The sequence below is a fragment of the Arctopsyche grandis genome, chromosome 4, assembly GCF_051622035.1.
Source record: "Arctopsyche grandis isolate Sample6627 chromosome 4, ASM5162203v2, whole genome shotgun sequence".
Lineage (NCBI taxonomy): Eukaryota > Metazoa > Arthropoda > Insecta > Trichoptera > Hydropsychidae > Arctopsyche > Arctopsyche grandis.
Window position 1 is genome coordinate 26,370,049 of NC_135358.1, and position 25,708 is coordinate 26,395,756.

A 25,708-nucleotide genomic window follows, 5' to 3' on the forward strand; every position below is an offset into this window, starting at 1 on the left:
AATTTTCGGTTCGGTGATTACTAGTCAAATGTGAACCGGTCGCTCTAGATCGGTCACACGTGATCACCCGTCACACTAAAACTGGTCACACCCTAAAATCGATCAACCAGTTTTCTCGTGACCGATTTTAGGGTGTGACCAGTTTTAGTGTGACGGGTGATCACGTGTGACCGATCTAGAGCGACCGGTTTTCCTGTGACTGGTTCACAGATGACTAGTAGTCCGTTTACCCAATTTTCGCATAGCAAAAACGGTAAACGGATTATTTCGCACATTGCAATATGGAACTCGAATTCTCGTTAGTATGATGGCTCGCGTAGTTAACTCTCAATGGATGGAATTTTTGCATGCTATGCAGTGGCGGCTCGTCTATATGGGCTGTGGGGCTGCAGCCCTCCCAGTATAGTAGATATGCATGATATTTTTGTCGTTCATATAGTCTGCGGGCTGCAGCCCTACTAGTTTAGTTCATATATATGCTATTTTTGTTTGCATTTGATCACCGAGCTACTACAGTCCGATTCATCTCTGCAGACCCTCCACTGGACATTCTCACGAGCCGCCACTGATGCTATGTAGATGTTCCATGATCTAAATTTTAGTGACGTGTGCGGAATAATCACCGAACCCTTAGGGCGAAACAAATATCTATAAACAAACGTGGCAAAGTTTTTTTAGATACTTTTAAACATGCGAAAAAAATGTGGAATGCCTTGCATATATTCATGGCACGGCCAGCACACACCGTCCCATAATCACCCCCTAGAGTGTTTGAGGTAAAAGTTGATTAATGCTTGACAGTGCTCGATAACGGTGTATCCCATATTTGAAGAAATTTAGGAGACCTCCACAATGGGGAGCCAAGCACACGACGTGCCATTCTTCCTTGTGTGATTTCGCCCTTACACATCAAAAAACAAATCTTAGATTCACTACTATTTATAATGTCTTAAGCGAGTCTTCTATTATTTCAACTTTTCATACTTTTAGTCCATTTTTCAGCTGCCAGTAGACAATTATTTTAGGTGATTATAACCTCACTGGAAGGTTTGGCTCATTTAATTTGTTAAAAGAATAAATATTATATTGTAGAGAAATGTGTGGGAAATAATGATTTACACAATGTCAATTAAAATATTGTATTATATATAAATATATACAAAAAATTAATAATTTTTACACGGCTTGAAATTTCTGTATGCAAAAAATATTATGAATATATATAAGTATAAAACATGACAAACGTTCCGTGAAAAAATATCTTCATCGCTTGTATTCATTTTTCACTACACATTAGTTTAAGAAATTTAACAATATTGTCCTCAATAAACATTGAATAATAGATGTGATACTGTTATTGAAGACTGTACACAGTAATACTTTAAATCAAATATTTTCTAAAGTTCTGAACAGAAAAGAAGCACAAATTTTATAAAAACGCTCTCAAAATGTCTCGAAAATTTAGGCAACAAAACGACAGACAACACTAAGTCTAGATATTTATTGAATAAAACACATCCCTTCCCCATTTAAAATTTAGCGAGTTTGAAAACAAAATAGTTAAAAAGAATCAATTACATTATAACAATAAACGAACATAAAAGACAAAATATTTACTAATATTTTTTTACATTCAGCGTACAGATTTTAAGTCATAAGATTTAAAAATTCCACAATATGCCAAACATATTAATTATTAAGTTTATACTACGTAAAATAATAATATAAGATACCGAAATATAGATGGAAATTTGACAAAAAAACTTATAAAAATCTTTGGCAAATATTTAAATTATATTTTGACCAATTGATTGTCAAATATAATATGTATACATACACCATGAAAAATTGCTTCTGTTTATTGAAATAGACATTTATAAAAAAAAGTAGTATATTACATTCCCTGAACACAGTTATTTAATAATTAAATAGACTGTATGCAAAGGATGCAGTGTAGATATTGCAAATTTGTATATATTGATGTATATCCATAGCATTAAATTAATTACATTATACATACATATGTAGATGCAATATAAATTTTTTAATATTGAACAATTTGTATAACTGCAAATTACTATATTGGTGTTTATCATTAGATACTAAATGTATATTAATCGTGTATAATAAGTTGTGAAACCGGTTAACAAGTATGTATGTCTACACGTGCAACTGAGTGATCCTAATTCCAGAAGGAAATGAACATTTCTCCGATGAGTGTTAGCAGGAGGAATGCTAATGTGTTTCGAGATCACGATTTGCGGTATGTCAGTTAGAACAAAGTTTATAAATTTTCAACACAACAGGCACAATTCAATATTCACTAATATGTTAACAATTGATATTTACACTGATCACTATCAGATACAAATGTACATAATATTCTTTGTGTAACAAGAAATAACTAAATATCACATTAGCCATCCTTGTCAAGAGTAACCTTAACATTTGTTAAAAAGAAATACATGTGAAAATTTCAATATACAAAAAACAAAATTTTAACAATCAAGAACAAAAAAAATTGTTGTATTCAAATTCTATACACAGGTGGCCGCTGACTCATCGATCTGCAGTTTATCAACAATTTCAGCAAGTTTCACATTGATATTGTGGATATCAATAGGTTAGAGCAGACCTGGTTATACCGTTGGTTTACGTTAAAATTTATCGATAGGTTGAGCGTCGATATCCTAGATATCAAGGTAGACTGTATAAAAAAAATTGCGAAAAAATGTACATATACATACGTACATATTAAAATATGTAGATAATAACACTTTGAATTTTCTACATGATTAATATTTCTCAACAACAAAGGCAATATGTACATTTAGTAGGCGTATGTGTATAAGTTATATGGACTTAAACGAAGAATAGCAAATGTGTTCAATGAGTTGCCTGTTATATGTAGGTATTAATCTGAAATCACTTAAATTCTATTTTACGAATGGTTCTTACATATTTAGCTGTATGATGGATTGTCTCACAAGTCAAGCAAGAATGTTTTTAGATCGTTTAAATTCATTTTTAATTGGGTATACTTAAATTCATCTATCAAATAAATTAAAAATAATTTAATGCCATCCATTTTTAAGCACAACACTTCAATTTATACACAATTCAAATTCATAAAAGAGTTAAACCATTAAAATGATCACAATATTTTTCAGATACACAAAAAGGCTATTTTGCTCAGCTTATAGTTTCACCATTCCGCATCACCGTTGGCTTTTTGGAAAATATAGTCTTTACCACTTAAATTCATAATGCCATCTTTTAAATAGAATTTCCATTTATTCCTGCTTCGTGTAATCTAAAACAAATAAGTGATATTAGGTTTGTTTCAGAATTAAACACTGTCATTGCAACATAATTTTAAATTGTTAAGAAACAAAAAAGTTTTACCTTATCATATTGACATACAACTACATTATCAGTATCAAACATATCAGAAGGATCTTCTTCCGAAACATCATCTCCCGAATTTAATGGTTCATCTTCAGCTCCCCCCTCTTCCCCTTCTTCACCGTCCTCATCGTCAAGGCCTCCATCGGTGCCTACACCTGAACCGGCCGCATCAGCGTCATCATCTGACGGACCGGCTCCTCCACCGCCGCCATCTGATATTTCATCATCTGAAGAATCGTACCCTCCACCGTCCAGCTGTGATCTAGCTACACTTAAAGTATTCGTTGTCGGATTATCTAAATACAAATAAACGATAAATATAATGTTACCAATAAGTAAAATAGCATTTGACTTAGTCATTACACATATTTCAAGATAGGAAAAAATTTACATAAATATTTTCAATAGAATAACAGTCACACCATTCTAACGAAAACATGATTGATTTTTGCTATCGAGTTATAACAACTTTCAATCAAAAAACTCCATTTAGTATTTAAACAGTTGTTTTATCACAAAAAATTATGCGACATAATATGTTAATTTTATATTTACAAAGAATTATTATTGATGAAAACAAAACTTACTCAAACTTGATTGCTGTCCAGATAAAGCTGCATTTATGTGTTGCTGTAATAACGTAGCGGCAAGATTTTGTGGTAGATTCATAGTCGCTGTTATAATGGGACCAGTTAAAACCTACAGAAACAAAACACTTTCAAACCGTAATCAACGTATGTATAGAAGCAATTAAAACATTAAACAGCACAAACTTGATGAAGCTGGTTGTTGTGAAGAGCTGACGCTGGTATTTGTAATGTGAACACTCTCTGAGTGGATCCCGGTACACCGGCTTGCGCGGGCAACGTTAACTATAAACAATAAAATCACCAATTGAATAAAAGCCACAGATGAAAATTGACACACAAGCTCGCAAAAATTCATACCTGTACGGGAACTTTTCCATTTGGATCGATATTAACAATGTTTGTTTGAGCTTGATTATTTGAGGCACCTTGTTGATTAACCAAATTACTTGTACTATTAGCTTGTTGTGTGTTTAGAGCAACCTGTGTATTCGTTGAGCTTTGCTGCTCCATTGCGGGAGCCTTTTTAATAGCACCTAAAATACACAACGAATACATTAATTATGAACTATTGGCAGACTATATTAAATATATAGTGACAAGCAATGAACATCAATAAAAACTAAAAAGCAATAACAACTACAAATCATCCACCCACTCTAATTCCAACTTTGACATTGATTATTTTACGTGAATTGGTTAATTTATTTACAGCCTAATTTGTTATTCTTCACAATCAGAACTTGTTTATATCAGGCTTATCCAACCTTAAATAGCCCGAAGGCTACATTAAGAAAAGTTTAATTCGTAGGCCACATTCAGAATAATAAGTCATAAGTCATAATAAAATGGAATATACAATTATTTTCTACATTATTAAGAATGCATTATGGGCAAAACTGAAAAGAGAACTATTTTTTTTATCGATAATAGGAAATGATTCATAATCTAGTTATTCACATGCTACAAAAAAATCTATGCTGCTATTTGCAAAGAAAATGGTGAAAATTGAGCTGATTTCGCAAAACAAATACTTTAATCAACAATCGATCTTAGATATTTTTTCAATTTCAACATTTATACAGCCGTGTATGTCAACTCACTTATCAGGTTACAAAGAGATATATACATATATGTATGATAAAGCGATTGTACACAAGTATAATAGAGACAATTACACAGTATGCTATCTGAGATATGTACTCTTAAAAGAGACACACACTTATGTGTAGCAAATAAACTAAAACAATTTTATTTTTTGAAATGTGTGCAAAATGTTTATTGGATCTGATGAAAACCACAATATTTCATTTCTATTAGCAATTTTTTTTTTACCATTTGCTTTTAAATTGTTCGTCACTATAGGTGGCGGATGCAGTTCTGGTGGATCCGGTGTTTGTTCGACAGCTTTGCTCGCTAACAACTTGGACTCCCACAGTTGTCTGAGTTCTTGAAGAACTTGCTCATCTACACCGTCATCGAGAAAAGTTTCTCTTATGCCTGAGATTACATCCTCCATTACAATATTGTACAAACGCAGCTGAAATAATAAAAAAAATGATTATAATTGAATGTAAAATAGCAAGATTCGATATGCATAAATGTGTGAACAAGTGTTAAGATGAAATTAATGTATGCCTAGTGAATATACTGCATTTAAAACAGAATAATTCACTGATATTAATTGTCATTCAAAATAGGTCTATAACTTGAGCGGTAAATATATAGGTATACACGTTAGTTGATCGCTATTCATTATTAGAGAAATATACATATGTATAATTGAATGAATATACATTAGCAGTAAATGACTATTATGTCAACATTTAATTTTGATATACAGTAGAACCTCGATTATCCGGACTAATTGGGGATGAAGGTAGTCCGGATAATCGAAAAAAATCAAAATTGACAGGATAGACATGTGTACATTCAGTATGAATAATTTTTTTTTGTCTACATTTACATATATAACATGAAGATCAATATTAAATTATGCTGTATTAAGAAATTCAATTATGGATTATTGCTTAAAGTTGGCAATTCTTTTTGAAGCTGTTAAGTCGCGAATACTTTTCATACAATAATGGAGTAGATATTTCTTTGAACGAACCACATAAAATACACTCTTCGACTTCTTCATTTCCTGATTTTTTCACAGGCTTACGCTCTAAGCTTCCATTTTGTGACATTAAAGAATCAGTAAACTTGATGATTTTTTTACTTTTTTTATATTGGAGATCGTTGACGTTCCAACACCATTATTTATTTGACAAAAAACGTCCTAAGACACTGATTATATATAATTTGTCTTTTAATGACAATACAGTTTCCTTTCCCATATTGGTAATATTAAAAATAAATATTTAAATCGCGATCAAATTTCCAAGAATCAAACATCCTTTGAGTATTGAATTTTGAGGACAACCGACTCATTTCTCCGTCTTATTTTCGAATTTTATGCTATGCATTTCAAAGCTGCAAAATGGTAAAATTTGAGTTTGTTCTTAACAATCCGGATAATCGAGGTTCTACTGTATGTTAAATGATTAATATGAATTTCAATTAAATTGATGATATATTAAATATTTATTTCTTTTTTCTTTGTTTATACAACAGGGAGGAATTAATCTATGAAATGACCATTTAAATTTTCAATATGGTGGTCGAGATGCAAAAAAAAATCATTTTTTTAAATGATATAAATAATTTGAATTCACTTGAAGCGAATGTGTATGTGTGTAGCATATGTGGTAATATTTCGCTATACGAATCTTCTAATCGGGAGACGAGTTGGATATATTCGAACTCACCATATGGTATAGAAATAAAACTTGGGAAATGAATGGATACAAAACGTTCCAACGACATATTGAAAAGATTTATTTCAATTACGGCAACACGATCGATAGTGAGATTCTCACTATCGACTTTTTTAAATTTTAAATACAACGATACTCATCGAAAGCATCTATTTGAGAACAATCAAATACACTATCGGAGTGAATTAAAAAAAAAAGTCTAAATCCATATTAAAAATTTGAGCACGTCACAGTAGTACCACCCGTCTTTCTGCATAAACGATTCCGATTTGTAATCGAAGTGACGTTTGACCCATTATAAATCGGCGAGTTGAAATCCTCGAAAGCGACTTGGCATCCGAGAAATACGGTCCCCACGAGATCGACGGGATAGATATAATATTTGCACAGGGCAGTTTTGGCATGTATGAGGCCGATTAGCCAAAAAGAATACGTACAATGGCGGCTACGGTGGTACCCTTGTGAAGAACGTTTGTGATTGGCGGACGAGGCGCAGGGCTCGGGGAAGGTGGGGAGGGGAGGAGAGGGGAGGGCGGATACTCACGACGGCCGTGTGGCTGAGCGCCATTCTGGTCGGCGGCCGCTGCGACTTGTGGTCGGAAGTCAGCGTTCGGAAGGGGCGGTCGACGGTCGACGGTCGACGGTCGACGGTCGACGATCGACGATCGACGATCGACGATCGACGGCCGGACACTGGAAGGGCGGCGACGACGACGACGACGACGACGATGACGGCAACGACGAGCGAACACCCGACCGCGCGACCATTCGACGATCTGCCACTAGCTCGCCCGCCGCCTACTCGACCGACCGACCGACCGACCCTACCCAACACCGAGCCGCACGTTCGTCTGCCGGCTGTCCGCTGCGGCGCGCCACTGCCCGCAGTGACTATATGCCCGGCAACTGCTTACCTTCTTCCATTTCACCTCGATTATTCGAAATATAGCGTGTGCTTTTTTCATCGACAAGAGTGGAATTGGTGTTATTTTACGGTTTATCTTTAAAATAATACCCAAACGAGTACGAAAAGAGGGTTCGGTGATTACTGGTCACAAAGTCACTAAAATCTATACCCATTCTAATGTTCCCGATTTTTTTTAAATCCTATCTTTTAACAATCTTTCTGTTAGGCGACGACTTACTGATGCTACATTCTTCTTTAAGCTCATAAATGGTTTCCTTGATTGTTCTGATTCACTGAATAAGGTTGATTTCAGGATCCCAGTTAGGTATTCTAGACGCGTTGCACTCTTTTCACTTAATCCTTTCAATACTAATTCCCAAAAATATTCTTATCTGCAGCGTGTTTATCGTATGTTTAACGAGGAGCTGAATGAGGTTGATCTGTTCGGTATTTCCCTACATCAATTCAAGACTAAAATCAAGAGAATCTTGACCGATTGATCCATTTCTTCTTCTATTCTATTTTATAACCTTTTTCCAATATTTTAGTTTAGTTATGCAATGTGCTATTTTGTCATGTTATAGCTTTTATTCTTTTCTTTTTCATTTGTTTATCTTGTAAGAATCTGTAATTGGACTCGGATGTTATATATATTATATATTTACTGTTTGTTTTTATGCATGTCTACATCTTGTTGTCTGTTGATTTTTCAATAAATAAAATAAAATAAATAAATAAATCTCTATAACGGAACATCTGGCAGCCGAAAAGTCCATCATACTAACGATAACTATCATACTAACGAGAACTCGAGTGCCAAATATTCTGTATTCGTGATTTTCATGGCAAAAATTGTCATTTGGACGATCGCAATGTGACTAATAATAAAATTACCGTCATTTAGGGGAAATATTACAATTATGGGCCATGCTCACTGATTTGCTGGACACTTAAATTTCAATCAGAAATTTGTTACATTATATATATTTTTTTGCCCTCGACGGTGCTCCCGTTTATTGATATTTCGGTAAACGGATTATTCCGCAAAAAGCGATCTCGCGCACGTCACTAAAATCTTGATCACCCTAGTTTTCGTTAGTATAATATTTTGCATGGGAGGATTTTTTAAATGACAGATGTTCCGTGATCGAGATTTTAGTGACGTGCGCGAGATTACTTTTTGCGGAATAATCATCGAACCCAATATATAAATCGGTAATTAAATTATCGTCAATTGATGTTAGTGTATAATTTTATCCAAATAGCAAATGATTGTAATTTTGTCTCTATTTATATTATTATTTAATTTTAGTTTTGCTCAAATCCAATAAATATAGGGCAAAAATGTTGAATAAAAAAAAAACTACAAATGAAAATAATTTACAAAAAAATCTAATAGCTAATTACATTGATGTATGATACATTATACATCAATGGCTAATTATCAAAACTTGTCTTTAGTGAATTTGTAAAATGTCGAAAAGCTTTTGGTAGTGTTTTGAGTAGTTTATATTTTTTGGTACATTCGCGCGTAGGTTCACCATCTCTCTTCTGTCATGTATCTTTAGTGTCAATTGTGAAGGTTTGGAGTCTGTGTCGGTGTATGATGTCTCGACCTTTGAGAGCGGTTACGGGGGCAGGTGCTGGTGCCAAAATATGTCGCTTATGTGCAGATACTTCGGGTCCATTCCTCAACATTTTCGACATGGGCATGGAAATGTCGACGAAGATTCGCAAACTGCTTACCATCGAGGTGAACTCTTCATACTATCTTCGTGCTACATTATACTATATATATTCTAATAAAAAAATTACATTAGATTATATATGTATATATATACATTACATATATTACATTAGATTCATATATATTCTAATAAAAAAATCAGTACGTTATAAGAGGCGGTGTGTTGTGACTTGTGATTGATTTATTGATTGTGATTTACATTTCAGATTAGTGAATGGGACGATCTTCCACATAAAATTTGCTACAGATGTTCAGCAAAAGTTACCGAGTTGCACGAATTCGCAGACAAATGCCGTCAAACACAGACCAGTTTATTTGATACATATGGAGTTAAACCAACAAATAAAGATGACAAAGTTAACAAAACCAGAAACTCCTGGGAGACAAAATTGTTGGAAAAAAATATGTCTAATGATGAATACTGCGATGAATTAATTAAGAAAGCCCTCGATTCATTACCGACACTGAAAAACGAACCCAATTCACTCGTTGGACCTAAAGTTCCAAGTCAGTTGAAAGAACTCAGAATTGTACTAACTAAAATAGATAATAAACATTTTGATCGCAAAACACCTCCAAGTGCATTAAAATCAAAAACAATATCCAATGTATCGGACGGTAAATGGTTGGATAAGTATACTCTTCTCAATGTTACAGGAGTTGGCGCAATTTACACATGTAAAAAATGTGGAAATGTCTTATTAACCAAGCAGAAAGCGTTTAATCATATTTGTTCAAAGGAAAATAATTTCAGACCCACTAAAAATTGCAAATCTCAAATATCCAACAATACTTCAAATTCTACAACAAATATCACTACTGGAGAGACATCCATCGGCATTTTAAATGATGAAAATATTTCTAAATCATTGGGCATTTTGAATCAATCGTCACAATCTGTAACGACTTTGAATTCAAATCAAACAAACAAGTTTTTGGTTAAAATGCCTGACAACACTTACGTATTGCTGCGAGTTATGGATACGAATGGTACTCCTAATGATATATCCAACGCTATTGCATCCGTTAATGGCAATACCAATAGCAAAATTCAACAATCGAATATCGTCCAATCAAATGGAAACATAAATACTTTTAGAACTCAAACCCTCATAAATTCTAAAAAAAAATCCAAAAGCTTGGCAAACTTACAGCGCAAGAATAAAAATGCAATTTTATCACAAAATTTGAAAAGTAGCGAACCGTATCCTGTTGGTCTTTTTTGCAGAACCGCACAAGACTCTAACCCCCTCGCTGGACCATCCAAATTAGACGAGTCTAAAACTAATGTACCGAAAAAAAATCGAGATAAAAAGCAGAAAAAAATTATAAAGCATTATAAAGTGACGACTCGTGATTCTACTTCGAAAATTGTGATATCAAATATAAAAAATCCGCTGAACGCTGTCAGTGCTATGGAGAAAGAAAAGAAAGGCAAAAGTGCATCTATTAAACACGATATATCTAATTTAGTACACATTCCCACCGATGGGACGCCAATGGGTGAACAATATTTCACATTTGTCAACATTGATCCTATTTCGAAACCATCATACGTTTTGCCTACAGATAGCATTGTTCAAGAATCTCAAATATCTACAACTGTTGCACCGTTGTCATTAAAAAAATTAAGAAAGAAATCGAAAAAAAAACGCTCCGCCAATGATACCGAATCAGATGGGGAACATGCCTGCTACATCTGTTTTAAAAAGTTCGATAAACATTCAATAGATCAGTTTGTTGCTCATATTCAATCGCACGCAGATTGTAATGGTGGTGATATTCCACGAAAAAGAAGAAGATTGTAAATGATTTTGGTATTATTGAATTTTGTTGTTTATGTTCCTCACTATGTATGTTTCATTCGGTTCGGTTATTACTAGTCAAATGTGAACCGGTCACAGGACAACCGGTCGCTCTAGATCGGTCACACGTGATCACCCGTCACACTAAAACTGGTCACGAGAAAACTAGTCACACCCGAAAATTGGTCACGAAAAAACTGGTCACACCCAAAAATTAAAAATTAGTCGAATTTTTGGGTGTGACTAGTTTTTTCGTGACCAATTTTCGGGTGTGACCGATCTAGAGCGACCGGTTGTCCTGTGACCGGTTCACATTTGACTAGTAGTCCGTTTACCGTTTCATTCAGTGGCGTAACTAAGAATTTTGGGCCCGTAAGCAAAAAATCATCAGCGCCCCGCCCCTTCCCCCTCGAATTTTTAAATCTAAATACCAAATTTTTGGTTTCGCAGCGCAGTATTAATATGAATATAATTATTGTTAATATTTATGTAGGTATTTAAGTCGCCTATTTTAAAATGTCTTCTTTCGAACCTTACTGTTTGCAAAATCATGAATTAGTTGTTTGAAGTCCATTTTGGCTGCTTCTTTGTGCTCAATTGTAAGCAAAGATAGTTCATTAAGTCTGGTTTGAATCGTTTGGTTCCGATCGAATTTATTTTCTATTCTATAATTATTTTTAATTTATTGAATATTCTTTCTACACTAGCCACAGCTACCGGAAGAGTAAAAAATAACATGAATGCGGTATATATTTCTGAAAAATCACTCTCCAAATAACTGTAATTGGTAATAAGTAATTCTGAAAATTGCCTTATGATTATGGTTCCAAAAAGATCTCTCTTTATTAATACAAGTACATCTGAGAAAACTTCTGGATATTTTTTTCTGAAATTCAAACAATGGTCAAGAAAACCGAAATAGTTTTTCACTACCTGCATTCCCGCAAAAGGATTATTTTGTCGATTTATGGCCCCCTATTTCCGTGGGCCCATAAGCATTGCTTACCCCTGCTAGATAGTAGTTACGCCATTGGTTTCATTTTGATACTGATAGTAGTAGTTGTAACGCATAATTTGTTTCTAAATGAATGTCTTGTGAATATACATCAGTGGCGGCTCGTCTATATGGGCTGCGGGGCTACAGGCCTCCCAGTACAGTACAAATGCATGCTTTTTTTTCTGTCAATATGGGCTGCAGGGCTGCAGCCTCCCAGTATAATACATATGCACGTTTTTTTTTGCTGCATTTGATCACCGGTGTGGTCAACGAGCTACGACAGCCTGATTAATCTCTGCAGCCCCCCCCCTCTGAATTCTCACGAGCAGCCATTGATACACATCCATTTTTTTGGTCTGTATAATGATATGTATGTATATACAAAATACTTTTAAGATAATAAAGCAATCTTTCAAACTGTGAGAGGTAAATTCATGTACAAATACTTTTCTGAAATTGAAATTATTACATTAAAAAAACTGTGCAGTTGGAATCAAAAATATTGATTTTGCACATTGAACTTAAGGTTTTTTTATATCATTACAGTAAAATCTTAAGCTTTTGTAAAGTTAAAGATTGGTTTTAAGATTCGTCAGTCCTCATTAAGTAAATTGTATTGTAATAAGTAACTAATTAAAATGTATTATATTAAACGCTGGATTTAAGATGGGAAATTTTAATTGGTTATATATTTTGTGTTGTGCTGAAAGAGTCAAATATATATGTATGTGTATGTAATAGTTATTGTGTTAAAAATACATTCGCATTTACTAAAAATGTACAACAGATGCACTGAATTTAATTGTTAAGTTTATAATTGTAAGTGAATAGGGCACACCCTAGAATACGGGTTCCCAACCTATGGTCCCAACCCTGAATGGGGTCGCGACAGGTTTTATGTGGGGTCGCCGACTGAATCAATGAAATCTATTTAGATAAATATTGACTATAATATAGTTTTCATTTTTAATCCATGTTTAGTTGTTTGAATGATGTTTTATATATTTTTTAATTAAAATAAGTGATCTGAGTACATTAAAAATGACTATTTCAAATGTATAGGGGTCGTGGGTCACTTGAACTATTACAAAAAGAGGTCACCACCTGAAAAAGGTTGGGAACCTTATGATATCTTAATTTTTATAATAAGTTTAAATTACACTGAGCAACAAAAAAAAAAATACCAGAGCGGAGACTAACCAATCTTTACTAAATTTAACCCACTGAATTCGAATATGATATTGATTTTTGTTGGTAGTGATCGTTTACGAGATATGAGCGTTTAAAAAAATGTGCGATTTTTACAGTTTTTTGGCTTTTGCGGTCTTTAACTTAAAATCTAGTATTGCTGTGCTCAAAGTGAGTATTGGAATCAATAGTCAGATGTTTTTCCAATTGATTGTGATATTTCATTGCTTTAAAATACTTATAATTAATTTTCTAGCTAATTTTAAAAGTTAAAAAAATATTTTTTTTTACGGATTTTTTCTCCATGCTATTTTGCATTTATTTGACAATTTTTTATTTCACCATGTTTATAAGGATTGGTTTTCTATCTCAATATATATTTTTTTTTATCGAAACGAACTAACTCGAGTGGTAATTTCAATTTAAATGCTTTCATTGTGTATATGTTTGTAACGCGGTAAAAATCGCGCATTTTTTTAAACGCTCATATCTCGTAAACGATCACCAACCAACAAACATCATTATCATATTCAAATTCAGTGGTTCAAAATTAGTAAAGATTGGTTAGTCTCCGCTCTGGTAACTCAAAAACGTGATTTTTTGTTGCTCAGTGTTATTAGCTGTAAGGTATTAAAACCGCCCTGAAAAGTTTTTGCATTTGTTTCCTTTTATCATCCCCACAATACCCCATTCTTAATTATTTTGAGTTGAAACACAAATAGGCGTAATAATTTTGTTTTGGGGACACAAGAAAAAACAAAAAATAATAAGTACAAATAATAATTTTAATAATATACAAAATCGTCATTAATGAATATGCACATTAGCTCTTAGTAAGTCTTGAAAAATCTTCAGTCATCTTCAGAATGCGAATTTGTTTTTGGCAATACAGTTAAAAAATCCTGAATCTATTATTATTGAAAATAATCTTCATGCAATTTAAAAATAAAATTTTATATGAAGACGTCTTTGTAATTTTCCTCAAATTATTTTCGTAGAATTGTAACGTGTCATATAATATCTCAAAAATATTGATTTTGTTGAAAATATTTCGAGACTCATAAAAAAATCTTTCATCACAATATCATTTTAACTTTAAACATGGCATTACATATTTAGTTTTTTTCGATGAATAGAAATTTTAGAATACTTAATTTCCCGTGAAGAGCTTAAAATCTATCGAGCTTTGTTTTTGGAATAATACATAAGTACACGTTGGCAATTTAGATTAAAATGATATATTAATTAAAGTTTTTAATTTATTTCGAATTAAATTTAGACCATGATGATTTTACAGTTTGCCCCAAAACGCCATTATGGCTGGAAAAATGTAAACAAGATTCATTAAAAAAATATCATAAAATATAGTTATAAAAATAATACAATGACACAAAAAAGAAAAACAAAAATTATGCAAAAACACATAAAAAAAATAATACAAAACCGGTTGGTAATGAATGGTAAATGGATTATTTCGCACATTAAAATCGCACACAGTCATGTGTCATTTAAAATGACATTCGTTGCTATGAAAATCGCGAATACAGAATTTGTGGCACTTGATTTTTCATCAGGTAGTATGATGGAATTTTCGGATGTAAGATATTCCGTGATCGAGATTTTAGTGAAGTGTGCGAGATCGCTTTATGTGGAATAATCACCGAACCGAAATAAGTATGTACACACTTGAAGGCCTTATGGAGGATGAACGAATGAGACGACTGGCATGTTAATGCACGTGTTTATTATATGACAGCTGAAGACAGAGTGAGTAGTGGCTCTCCTAACCCAGCCGAGTTGGTTCCCACTCGCAGGAAGGCAACCAAACTCGACCATGTCGTATAAGCGAGCCGCCACATCACTCCCCCCCCAGCATCAGCGATACCAAAATTACAAAGAAACAAATTTTACAAAAGAAAAAAATTATTGTTACACAAAGAGAAAAAAAAATTATTGAGTGGGGAGAAAAAAATGTTGACGTGGGGCATCCGCTGTGTAGGTGTACCGCCCTGAATGGTCGGTAGATTCGAGGGCGGTGACGTCGCGAGCAGGACGGTGGCTGGTCCGATGGTCGCGCCGATGCGATGCTGCGGCGGCGCCGCTCTTCCGAGGCTGATGTCGGTTGGTGGGGCGGCGGGGGCGGCAGGGGCATCGATGTGGTTGATGATACTCCGAGCTGGACCGTGAGTCGTTGTGGCTCGTGGAGGTGTTGTAGCGCTACCGCCCGTCTCGGCGTGACGATGCTCGTGGGGACGGACGGGGCCTTGATGATGATGATGATGATGGTGCTGAGGTGGTGTATGTCTTGTGGTGCTGGATGACCGTTCTATGTGTAGTGGATCGCGCATGACTCCACATCCAGCTGTCAAGATCGTCGTCTCATTCGCTCCCCCATTTTTGCACCTGTCATCGACGTTGTGGCTGGACTCATGTCGATAGGTAGGTAGGTAGGTAGGTAGGTAGGTAGCCGTGTCTGCTCGTTTATTGTCACCCGCGGGCCGCGGCGTGCTGTGTTGATGGCGATGGGGGCTCGGCGAGGCAGGGATGAGCGGCATGTTGAAATTGATCGAGGCTGCGTGGCTCGATGTCGGGGGTCACCAGTATGGAGGATGAACGAATGAGACGACTGGCATGTTAATGCACGTGTTTATTATATGAAAGCTGAAAACAGAGTGAGTAGTGGCTCTCCGAACCCAGCCGAGTTGGTTCCCACTCGCAGGAAGGCAGCCAAACTCGACCATGTCGTATAAGCGAGCCGCCACAGCCTAAAAAAAGGGTCTACCTCACGGGCCCGAAAGTGAAACGCCCGAAAACGCAAATATCGGAAGGCAAAGATCGAAAATCGAAAGATAAAAAAAAGGGTGCATGGTAAACGGAACATACTCACTTAATTTGCGCGAGCAGGATACAACAGGAACAAGAGGAACAGGCTTTTCCTCCCGTATTCTGCGCGCGCACATTAATGTACGTGAGTATGTTCCGTTTACCATGTACCCTTTTTTTTTTGATCTTTCGACTTAAGATTGTAGCGGCTCTACGACATGGTCGGGTTTCGGTCACCATCCTGCGAGCTGGGATCAACTCGGCCATGTTGCTCGCTGCTGAACTATGTACTTCTTTCCCAACCGTCATATTAAATAGTCGTGTGTACAACACTCCGTCGTTTCATTCCCTTCAACCTGCATAAGATCTTTCGATTTTCGATCTTTGCCTTCCGATATTTGCGTTTTCGGACGTTTCACTTTCGGGCCCGTGAGGAAGACCGCTAAAAACGATATTCCGTAATATTATTATTTTTGGGATTTTATGTCAAATCAAGTATACTCAACGTATTCTTGGACCGTATATATCTCAAGTGGCTATAACTAGATATAGATTGGCCAATAATTACAATAAAACATTTCGTTTACATTAAAAAAATTAGGTATGGCCATGATTTTGATTTTTTACGTTATGCTATCAAGTAATATTTTGACAGTTCTTTAGATACAATCAACAAATAACTAAGCTGTAACTGAGTAAATCTTTAAGCATATTTTAATGTGTAAAATCGTGGTTTTGCTCAATACCTCTAATTAAATTTTGCTAGTCATTTTATCTTACGGCATAATGTCCTCAACAAATTTAACGATAGAATACGCTAGGTTACAAGCTCGGGAAAAATGGTTGGAAGATTTGATAGCGAAAATTAAACATCAAAAAATGTCACTAGAGGTCTGTTTCAGTTTATTTTATTTTATTGGCAAATTATTTCAATTGGTACCGAATTTGAAAGGGGAAGTCTATACAATTTTATTTTTAGGTTGAGCAGCTGCAAATTAATAGTATGATAAGGGATTCAGAAAAGCAACAACATATTGATTCGTCAGACGTTACACAGGAATCAAAACCAGATACAGATAAAGCTCCGTTGAAATTAGAACCTTGTATAAATGTGGAACTTTTGGATCAAGCAAAATCTTCAATCAATACAACAACTTTAGATCTGACAGTGGTGAATAATTTTAATGGTGAGGATTAAAACATTGATATTATAAATATTAGATTGTTAAGATTTTTTTGTACCATTTAATGTAATAAAACTGATTTTTCAGAAATGCTTCAGAACCATATATATGAAGAAACTGATGACTCTGAAAATGATGAGGATATTTAAAGGCAGTTAACAATAAATAGACTTTAATTTGTTAGTTATATATTTTAAACAAAAAATCTAAATTGAAATTGTGGTATAGTTATAAACATGTAGTACATACATTTAATTAACATACATATGTAGATTTAAAAATAATTTTGTGATATAACTTTAATAGAATTTATTAAAATAATAAAAAAATATTTTTTGAACAAAATATTTTGTTTTAACTAAACACTAGATAATCACATTGATTAATTCTTGAAGGCACTATCTTTAAGCGATGTATAAAACAGAATGTAAGCGGCGCTTGATTTTACGTCACTTGGCGATATCCCCGTCACCAAGTGATCATCAAATTTGTACCAGCTGAAAATGTAAAACGAATTTAAATATACATACATAAGAAAACTAAAATATATAAAAAAAGCAAATTTTATTGGTTATTTAAAATAATTTTACCTTCTATGGTAACTGCTCTTGCAGTATGCTGTATAGTGTCCGCCTTCCATGGTTCCATAATGATTAGATACACCATACAAACTATAAACTACGCTTTTGTCGTCTTGGCATGATGGCATTGTTAAATTTTCAAGAGGAAAGTCAATATAAGTCTGTTTTTTCCTACACGTATTAGTGCTATAGTCCTGATAGAATCTATTGAAATGAATTATCAGCACTGGTGGTAGTTTTGATATATCTAATTTTTTTGTTGCTTTCCTTTTGGTCTTACAACATGGACAGTCCCAATTTGTAATTTCTTCACCGCTGAGATACAATTTCAGACAATCCTGCGATACAAATAAATACATTTCAAAGTTAATCTGTTCTTGTAAAGAATGTGCGTATAATAATATTGATACATACATTAAGGGAGTATCTATTGGATTTGTCAGCTGGTAGACCTAAAGAAAGATTAGAAAAGGAGTCATAAGTTACACTTTTCTTCCCGCACATTAAACAAGTAACGGTAGATTTAATCTGTCCGTGAAAAAGTCGCAATATAAGACTTTCTTTGGATTTCGTATACTCCAACCAGGCTTTGTCAGCTGGCGATAAGTTTTCCTAGAAAATTTATGTCAATTAAATAAAAAAATTATGATCTTAGAAATATTTACATACATACATACAAAATGTGAACATACTGATAATTGTTTTGTTGAAATTTGAAGGTCGTCATGTAACCAGTCCATTAAAATTACAAGAAATTCATGCGAGTCATGTTGTTCTACACCACGAAACATATTTTTATACTTTCCAACTACGTTCTGAAATAACAATAATATTTTAATAGAGTATGTATTTATTAAAATGTATTATGAATTAAAACTTCATAAAACTTGAATGAAAAACAAGTGAAACTAATAAAAAGTTAATAAAAAAAACCTTTAAATCTCGGGTCGATATGAAACGATATTGACCCGACCAAAGTGTTTGTATGACCGCTGCAACTTCTTCGGCAATCACACCTTGGGTACCATTTTCTTTAGAATCACTTCTTAACCTTTCTGAAATGTGTTTTCTGAAAATTAAAATAAAATATATATAAATGAAGCATACAATTGATCAAATTTAATGTTTTACAATATGTAAAATCATAACCTGTACTTTCCTTCACGGAAATAATCAGCTAAATATACTGTATTATTTAAGCACTGTATGATTGAATTCATGTAGCAAGTAAAACCAAGGTTTTTCAATCCAGTCAATCCTGGACTCTAAAACAAAACATCATTTATGTTGAAAAATGCTTAATAATAAAATCAATTGTTTTTTTTTTTTTTTGATTGGACGATACCTTTACGAAAAGACAACTAATATGTTGAGGGGAAAGTTTAAGTTTAAATTTTACATTCAACACCATAGTTCAATTGTCACAAAAAATATTAACACTTGATAGGATGCACTAAATGAAGAATAGCGTGAAAACGGAAACACAACTATCGCGAAAAATATCAAAAATAGATGGAAAAAAAGGGCGATCAAAAAAATTGGCAACATTAAAAACTATTTTATAAGAGAAATGTCTATTTTTTTTAAATTATACTAAAATTGATATTGGTTATATGAATTGTTTCTCAATATATTCTTTTCTTTTAAGAGGGCGTTTTGAAACGTTTCTACAAATCAGGACTCTGCAGTAAACCGTTTCACTCTGCCAACATGACATATTGAGACAAGTGGCCGCCGATTAGGTGAACCACTCATTGGTTGAATGGATTGAACGATACATATAGTGGTTCAAAGTCACATGGCTCAATTAACTAAACCGTATGGGCACATTTTTTCAACATTAAGAGCACGCGAGTTTGAAATTTTCATATGGCTTCTCGATTATGAAGCCTGACATGTTCAGTAAACTTGAATGCGTAAAGCAGTGTATTCCAAATATTATACATTCTATATGATTATAAATATGTATACAAATTAGTATACATATTATATTTAAAATCATTTTTCCTTTGATGTTTTGAATAAGAATAATATATATTTTTGAAATGATGTTCAAATAATGTCTAAAAAGGCATAATTTATAGTAAAAAGACTAAGCAGTCTTTAGTGTAATCCCTTGTACTTATTGGGATGATGAAAGAATATAAAATAAATTTTACAGTTTTTTCTCGGCGATCTCCAAAGTCTCTTTCCCTGATTGCGTGATAAGCTAAAGGAGCTGGTTTCATTGTTCTGTCAAAGTGAGGAATATCTGGAATTTTCGGCTAAAAATTGACAAATGTTAGTACATATTTATTTGAAAAACAAAATGTCATTGAAAGTTTAAAATATTTATTTTTACCTCAGGTAAGTCTTGAGTGGAATAAGATCTATTTACTGTAGATATATTGTAATTATTTTCTTCTTCTTCTTGTGACTGAAATAGAATTATCATATTAAATAAACATAGAAATCAAATTTTATTCGTAGAAAAATTATTTGTATGTATACCTCATGGTACAATAATTTCTTTTTCTCTCTAGCTTCAGCTAGGATTTTTTCTCTATCAGCTTGCATAGTCTCTCGCTTTTTGGCAAGCGCAGCTTTTTCTTCTTCAATATCTCTGATTCTTTTTTCTTTGTCAAGGGTTTCAGTAGACTGATTCCAATTATTGGCATCTTCATGTCCTTCTACTGAAGTAGTATTATTAATAAGTACATATTAATACAAATATATTTTGATATTCAAATAAGAAAATTTATTTTCTTCTGAAAGAAATTAAAAAAACAAAAAATACCATTTATACTGTCATTACTCAAAGAACTGAGAGAACTGCTCGACGTTTTACTTATACTGCTATTCATTTCTGACGTTTTATTTGATTCGTCTTGTTCCCGTTTCATATATTCTAATAATTGGTTTCTTAATTGTTGATTTTCCAAAGCCTGTAATATTTTAAAATAAATATTAACTAAAACCATTTAAGGAAGCGTTAGAATTGTTATATTTATAGAATTAAAAATAAAAATTACCATGTCTCGTTGAGCACTTTCAAGTTGCATAATTTCAGACAAGAGTTCCTGTTCTCTTAGTTGATTTGTTGTATCATTATCGGCACTTATTTCGGAGTCTTTTCGAAGTTCTTCCCATTTCTGAAATTATAAACTGATGAAAATTCATTCGAAATTTAACAAAATATAATTTAAGTAGTTCAGAATATAAAATTTTTACTTCTTCTGCTAAAACACGTTGCTTCTCAATTTTCAATGCTGATCCTGCAATTTTTTCTTGTTCTTCTAAAAGCGTTTTCATCGCTCTATCACGTTCCTCGTATGTTTGCATAGCAGCAGCCTATATGAAATAATAGGAAGATCTACATTTCAAATGCAAAACATATTAATTTTGCCTCAGGTAAGATAATTTTAACAAAAATAGTTCAAATTGCTTGTGATGACATTACTGTTATTGACATCCAAATATAATACTATGAAACATGAATAAATGAATGGGTATATTTTAAATAATACATAAAAATATAATTTTTGAATTAAATATATGTAATTGCATTCTCATATATTGAAAGAAGAATGTATTATTGTAATAAAATCAGTAAAACTATAACATTGATCATTCATTACCTTACTGCTTCTATCTATACCAGGATTAGTGTTTCTCGACACAAAACTATTATTTCCAATTATATTATTGAAATTATTTGGTTTTATGCTTCGATCGAAATCAACATTCTTTTCAATTGGGGAGAGTTCATGCAAAGGTGGATATTCAATATCATCTAAAATGTGAAAAAACCACACAAAAATCAAAAACAATATGTACAAATATCGAATTATGTTTTTCTGATAATTAATATTACATATTTACTAACTAAAGATGAGATTATGTAACATAATACATACTTAACATATCATCCAAATCATTGTGAACGTCTGGAACTGCAATATGAGGATTTGTCGTGTAGGTTGGGTAAGTGAGTAACCAATTTTCATATCCTCCTTCAAGAATTATTGGTGACCGTTGGTACACAACGTTTGGATCCCACTAAAAGTTATCAATTTAAGTAAAAATAATAAATGAATACTTAATAGTATTATAATACAGAATGCAAACAATTTTTCAATACCATATTGGAAAAAAATAATTACCTTTAATAATATAGTTTTAAGAATATGTAATGTTTTTCCTGGAATGAAATCAGTACTATTCCAATCGTACAAAATAATGAAATTCATCTTATCTCTTTGAAGCCAAATTGGTATTGAAGCTTCCGGAATGATTTTACCAAGCGAATTGGCACTGGTACTAAAAAATAATAATATTTATAATAAAATACGCAAATATCTTTAGAGAGGTTTATATAATTAAACAAACCCAGGTTGAATATATTCTTCAGGAATACTTATACATTTTGGAAATTTTATGTGTGATTCATTGTAGCAAATTATAGGTCTTATATCCAAAATCAGAACATTTTTAGACTCATCTTTAAGAAGTTCAAACAATTGATTCGATTTTATAGAAATATCGATATCATCTGAAACAAAATTGAATTAAAAAAATACTTTGAAAATACATGACTTTAAAAATTTAATTACTAATAGCCAAAATTTTTTTCAACTACCATATTTATCTTTTTTCTTTTGAACTACCATTGGACGGTCATCCTTCATTTCAACATCCTGGATTTTAAGATTTTCCTTTAATTTGGACTTTTGTTCTGATCTTCGAATTTCATACCTTGTACATAAACAAAATAATAATTATACATTTGTAACACGAACACCTATTGAGAGAATGTTGGTAAAATAATTTATTACATTAGCTAAAACATAAGACATATTAGATAATAATGTCAAAAACGTTACAATTTTGCTAAAATTTGAAGTGAATTATAGAATAATCGTGGTTAACAAACCTTAATATCAAACTATTTTTTAATGTATTGGCATAGTCAAGTGCATTCATATGGGATTTTGGACCGAGCATATTCACCACGTAACTTTTTTCTTTATCATAATCGGGCGCCATTTTTAATTGCTGTACTAGTAAGAGATACTTCATAAATAATATATAGGACCGTTCTTCATCCCCAGTTGATTTATACTTTTCTGCCGCTACGAACACAGTTCGAGCGCTTTTGCATAATCTATAATATAAATTGATATCGTCACAGATGAGCAATGATTACAAAGTACAAAAGAAGTAACGACTCACTGTAAGGCAGACTTTTTCTTTAGGTCGGGAATATTATACATTGAATCCAATTCATCAATATTGGCGGCGACGTGAAGACCTTTGACTTTTGATTCTGGCATTTTGTACTTATTGGTTTTATGAATTTCATCAGTTGTAATTTTAAACCAATAATATAACACTACAGCATATCCAGCCAATAGTCAAGTAGTCATCGTCGAGGCAAGCCCCCTGACAAACGATAATTGACATTTGACACGGCTGCCATCTGACATCCGATATAGTCATAAGAACAGCATTTACGGTTTAGTATTCCTATTTTAATTTCAGATTATACCTATGTCTATTTACTACGATATAACTAATTTAATTTGTTAAGAAGAAAATAATATCGAATACGTTACGCGATAAACTATTCATTTAAAAATGTGAGTGGGGAATTTACCAATGTGACTATGGAATCGTGAATACGGAATATCTGGCACTTGACTTCTCTTTGGTATGATAGTTCGCGTGGATAGCTCTCGATGGATGGAATTTTCGGGTGTCAGATATTCCGTGATCGAGATTTTAGTAATGTGTGTGTAGGAATCTCGTCGTAGGAAGCAAAACGCCTGCACAACAACACCGTCCAGACCACCAACCTTCACTATCAACGTAGCCTAGACAGAATAAGCAACATGGTAGAAAAGAACAACTCGGACTGGTACGCAACACGAGACCCGCTGTCGAGACAACCGACTCCAGCACAACCAACGAAGACCAGCACTCAACGCACTTCTTCAACCAATGTTCTTCACGCAAGATCCGCTGTCGAGACAACCAACTCCAGCACAACCAGCAAAACAGTCACGCGAATGACTCCAGCTCAACCCTCATCACTCCACACGAGAGAAATCATCACCACGATGAAACCACGCAGAACACAGCAGCCTGCACAACAGCACCATCCAAGCCATCACAAACCTTCACTACCAACGCAGCTCGCCCAAAATAAGCAACCTGGTAGAGAACAAGACTTGGACCGGCATGCAACACAAGACCCGCTGTCGAGACAACTTTCTCCAGCACAACCGGACAAACAACGACGCCATCGAGTCAACAGACTCCAACACATCAAGATTCCCACAAAATCACACACATCGCTAACGCTCACCGGAGAGCCATGTAGGAATCTCGTCATCGTCATCGTCATCGAAACATTCGAGAATATTCCACAACAACAAACCACATTCCTTGCAGAACTCACACACGTAAACAACCCGTGCACTTCTTGGAATCAATCGCCAAATCCTTCGAGAATGATCCACCCTTCACACTCGAGCGGAACGAAACCCAGACGACGCACACCTGCAGCCATTATATTAAACTCAAGCGGAACGCCCCTACCAGTCGAGCAGAACCAAAACGGTCGAAACACGCCGCCACCATTAAACTACATCGAGCGGAACGGCGCCAATCGTTCCAGAAAAGTCCACCCCATCGACAAAAGCAAATTCCTCACTTACGCATCAACAACCACCACCATCGATCAGGTGATTCCAGAAACACTATAAAAGGAGGTACAACCCAAACAACGCCAGTCGACCCACAGCAGCAAGCGTCGACACACAGCAGCAGACCAGTCGACATCCAGCTCCTGACCAGCCGAACGAGCCAGCAACACACTGCCGTATCCAGAGACCTTCCGAACATAGCCGAACGACGAGCCAGCAACACACTGCCGCATCCAGAGACCTTCTGAACATAGCTGAATGCCGAGCCAGCGACACTCTACCATATCCAGAGACCGCTGAACGACATACTTTTGCCCACAAATATAATACCTTTGTACAACCATAGGCAAACAATAAAACTTTATAAAACTAGCACAACAGTGTTTCGTTAGGCTGGGATACGGTCAACACATCGCTACCCCGCCTACATGTGTATGATCGCTTTATGCGAAATAATCACGGAATCATTTTTAGGAAGAGCTTTACATATGTAGTTTAGGAACATCACTGTGAACGGATCTAATCTTTTGATAGAAAATGATGAGTATATATGGTCTTTCTGTGAACTGCTCTTTGGGCTCAAATCAAAATATGCTATAATTTAATCGGTAAACGGTTACGTCGCAAAAGTGAATCGCTGTCAGGATAATTGCTGCAATGCAAATTTCTCTCAGTGCACGAAAATTTGGCGTACAGAAAACAATATTGCGCTAATGTTTTTATGGGATTTTTATTATTATCTTTAAAGAAAATATTTGCGTAGTTTCCTGTATGCTGAATTTTCGTGTGCCGGAAATCCGCACACGCGCAAGCGGTAGTATCGTAGTATCCGCGCAAGCGCTTATCCTGGTAGCTATTCAATTTTGCGATGTAATCACCGAACTAAGTTAATCTATAGTGGGATTTTGAGGGTAAAATCAAACAGGGAGGAACGCGGCAAATGGGGTTTTTTATATACATTTAAACATGCAAA

At 34.1% G+C, this 25,708-nt stretch overlaps 4 protein-coding genes across 5 annotated transcripts; 2 read left to right on the forward strand and 2 right to left on the reverse strand.

The window, feature by feature from the left end:
- Positions 1-1,124: 1,124 nt before the first annotated feature.
- Positions 1,125-7,719, reverse strand: TfIIA-L (transcription factor IIA L). The gene is made up of 7 exons (XM_077429829.1): positions 7,362-7,719; positions 5,331-5,535; positions 4,356-4,531; positions 4,182-4,280; positions 3,996-4,107; positions 3,406-3,704; positions 1,125-3,313 (listed from the first exon to the last, which is right to left on the reverse strand). The coding sequence occupies exons 1-7, from the start codon at positions 7,383-7,385 to the stop codon at positions 3,206-3,208; spliced, it is 1,023 nt and encodes a 340-aa protein (XP_077285955.1). The 5' UTR covers positions 7,386-7,719; the 3' UTR covers positions 1,125-3,205.
- A 231-nt stretch (positions 7,720-7,950) lies between these two features.
- On the forward strand, positions 7,951-12,936 carry LOC143911073 (uncharacterized). Its single transcript, XM_077429799.1, has 4 exons — positions 7,951-8,598; positions 8,884-9,477; positions 9,678-11,360; positions 11,561-12,936. The coding sequence occupies exons 2-3, from the start codon at positions 9,328-9,330 to the stop codon at positions 11,277-11,279; spliced, it is 1,752 nt and encodes a 583-aa protein (XP_077285925.1). The 5' UTR covers positions 7,951-8,598; positions 8,884-9,327; the 3' UTR covers positions 11,280-11,360; positions 11,561-12,936.
- A 3,986-nt stretch (positions 12,937-16,922) lies between these two features.
- LOC143911092 (uncharacterized) lies at positions 16,923-17,806 on the forward strand. The gene is made up of 3 exons (XM_077429832.1): positions 16,923-17,175; positions 17,264-17,471; positions 17,556-17,806. The coding sequence occupies exons 1-3, from the start codon at positions 17,071-17,073 to the stop codon at positions 17,615-17,617; spliced, it is 375 nt and encodes a 124-aa protein (XP_077285958.1). The 5' UTR covers positions 16,923-17,070; the 3' UTR covers positions 17,618-17,806.
- Usp8 (Ubiquitin specific protease 8) lies at positions 17,643-23,893 on the reverse strand. Of its 2 annotated transcripts, XM_077429795.1 has the most exons (20): positions 23,685-23,893; positions 23,261-23,507; positions 22,962-23,192; positions 22,668-22,783; positions 22,418-22,580; positions 22,192-22,348; positions 21,946-22,087; positions 21,667-21,821; positions 21,260-21,379; positions 21,061-21,180; positions 20,826-20,973; positions 20,540-20,721; positions 20,391-20,465; positions 20,209-20,313; positions 19,199-19,314; positions 18,983-19,118; positions 18,742-18,864; positions 18,464-18,661; positions 18,059-18,387; positions 17,643-17,965 (listed from the first exon to the last, which is right to left on the reverse strand). In XM_077429795.1, the coding sequence occupies exons 2-20, from the start codon at positions 23,359-23,361 to the stop codon at positions 17,851-17,853; spliced, it is 2,832 nt and encodes a 943-aa protein (XP_077285921.1). In that variant the 5' UTR covers positions 23,362-23,507; positions 23,685-23,893; the 3' UTR covers positions 17,643-17,850. The 2 variants fall into 2 exon arrangements, with proteins under 2 accessions (XP_077285921.1, XP_077285920.1); XM_077429794.1 differs by lacking the exon at positions 23,685-23,893 and having other exon boundaries at positions 23,261-23,531.
- Positions 23,894-25,708: the final 1,815 nt, after the last annotated feature.

Bases quoted from the DNA above. Each gene is read 5' to 3' on its own strand.
- TfIIA-L (XM_077429829.1), bottom strand. From the start codon at position 7,385: ATGGCGCTCAGCCACACGGCCGTC. The intron at 4,108-4,181 runs GTTTGTGCTGTT...TTGTTTCTGTAG, and splicing joins ACAACAACCAGCTTCATCAA to GTTTTAACTGGTCCCATTAT. The intron at 3,705-3,995 runs GTAAGTTTTGTT...ATTTGTATTTAG, and splicing joins TGGACAGCAATCAAGTTTGA to ATAATCCGACAACGAATACT.
- LOC143911073 (XM_077429799.1), top strand. From the start codon at position 9,328: ATGATGTCTCGACCTTTGAGAGCGGTTACGGGGGCAGGTGCTGGTGCC. The intron at 9,478-9,677 runs GTGAACTCTTCA...TTTACATTTCAG, and splicing joins GCAAACTGCTTACCATCGAG to ATTAGTGAATGGGACGATCT.
- LOC143911092 (XM_077429832.1), top strand. From the start codon at position 17,071: ATGTCCTCAACAAATTTAACGATAGAATACGCTAGGTTACAAGCTCGG. The intron at 17,176-17,263 runs GTCTGTTTCAGT...TTTTATTTTTAG, and splicing joins ATCAAAAAATGTCACTAGAG to GTTGAGCAGCTGCAAATTAA. The intron at 17,472-17,555 runs GTGAGGATTAAA...CTGATTTTTCAG, and splicing joins AGTGGTGAATAATTTTAATG to AAATGCTTCAGAACCATATA.
- Usp8 (XM_077429795.1), bottom strand. From the start codon at position 23,361: ATGCCAGAATCAAAAGTCAAAGGTCTTCACGTCGCCGCCAATATTGAT. The intron at 23,193-23,260 runs GTGAGTCGTTAC...TTTATATTATAG, and splicing joins AAGAAAAAGTCTGCCTTACA to ATTATGCAAAAGCGCTCGAA. The intron at 20,314-20,390 runs GTAAAAATAAAT...GTCAATTTTTAG, and splicing joins CCACTCAAGACTTACCTGAG to CCGAAAATTCCAGATATTCC.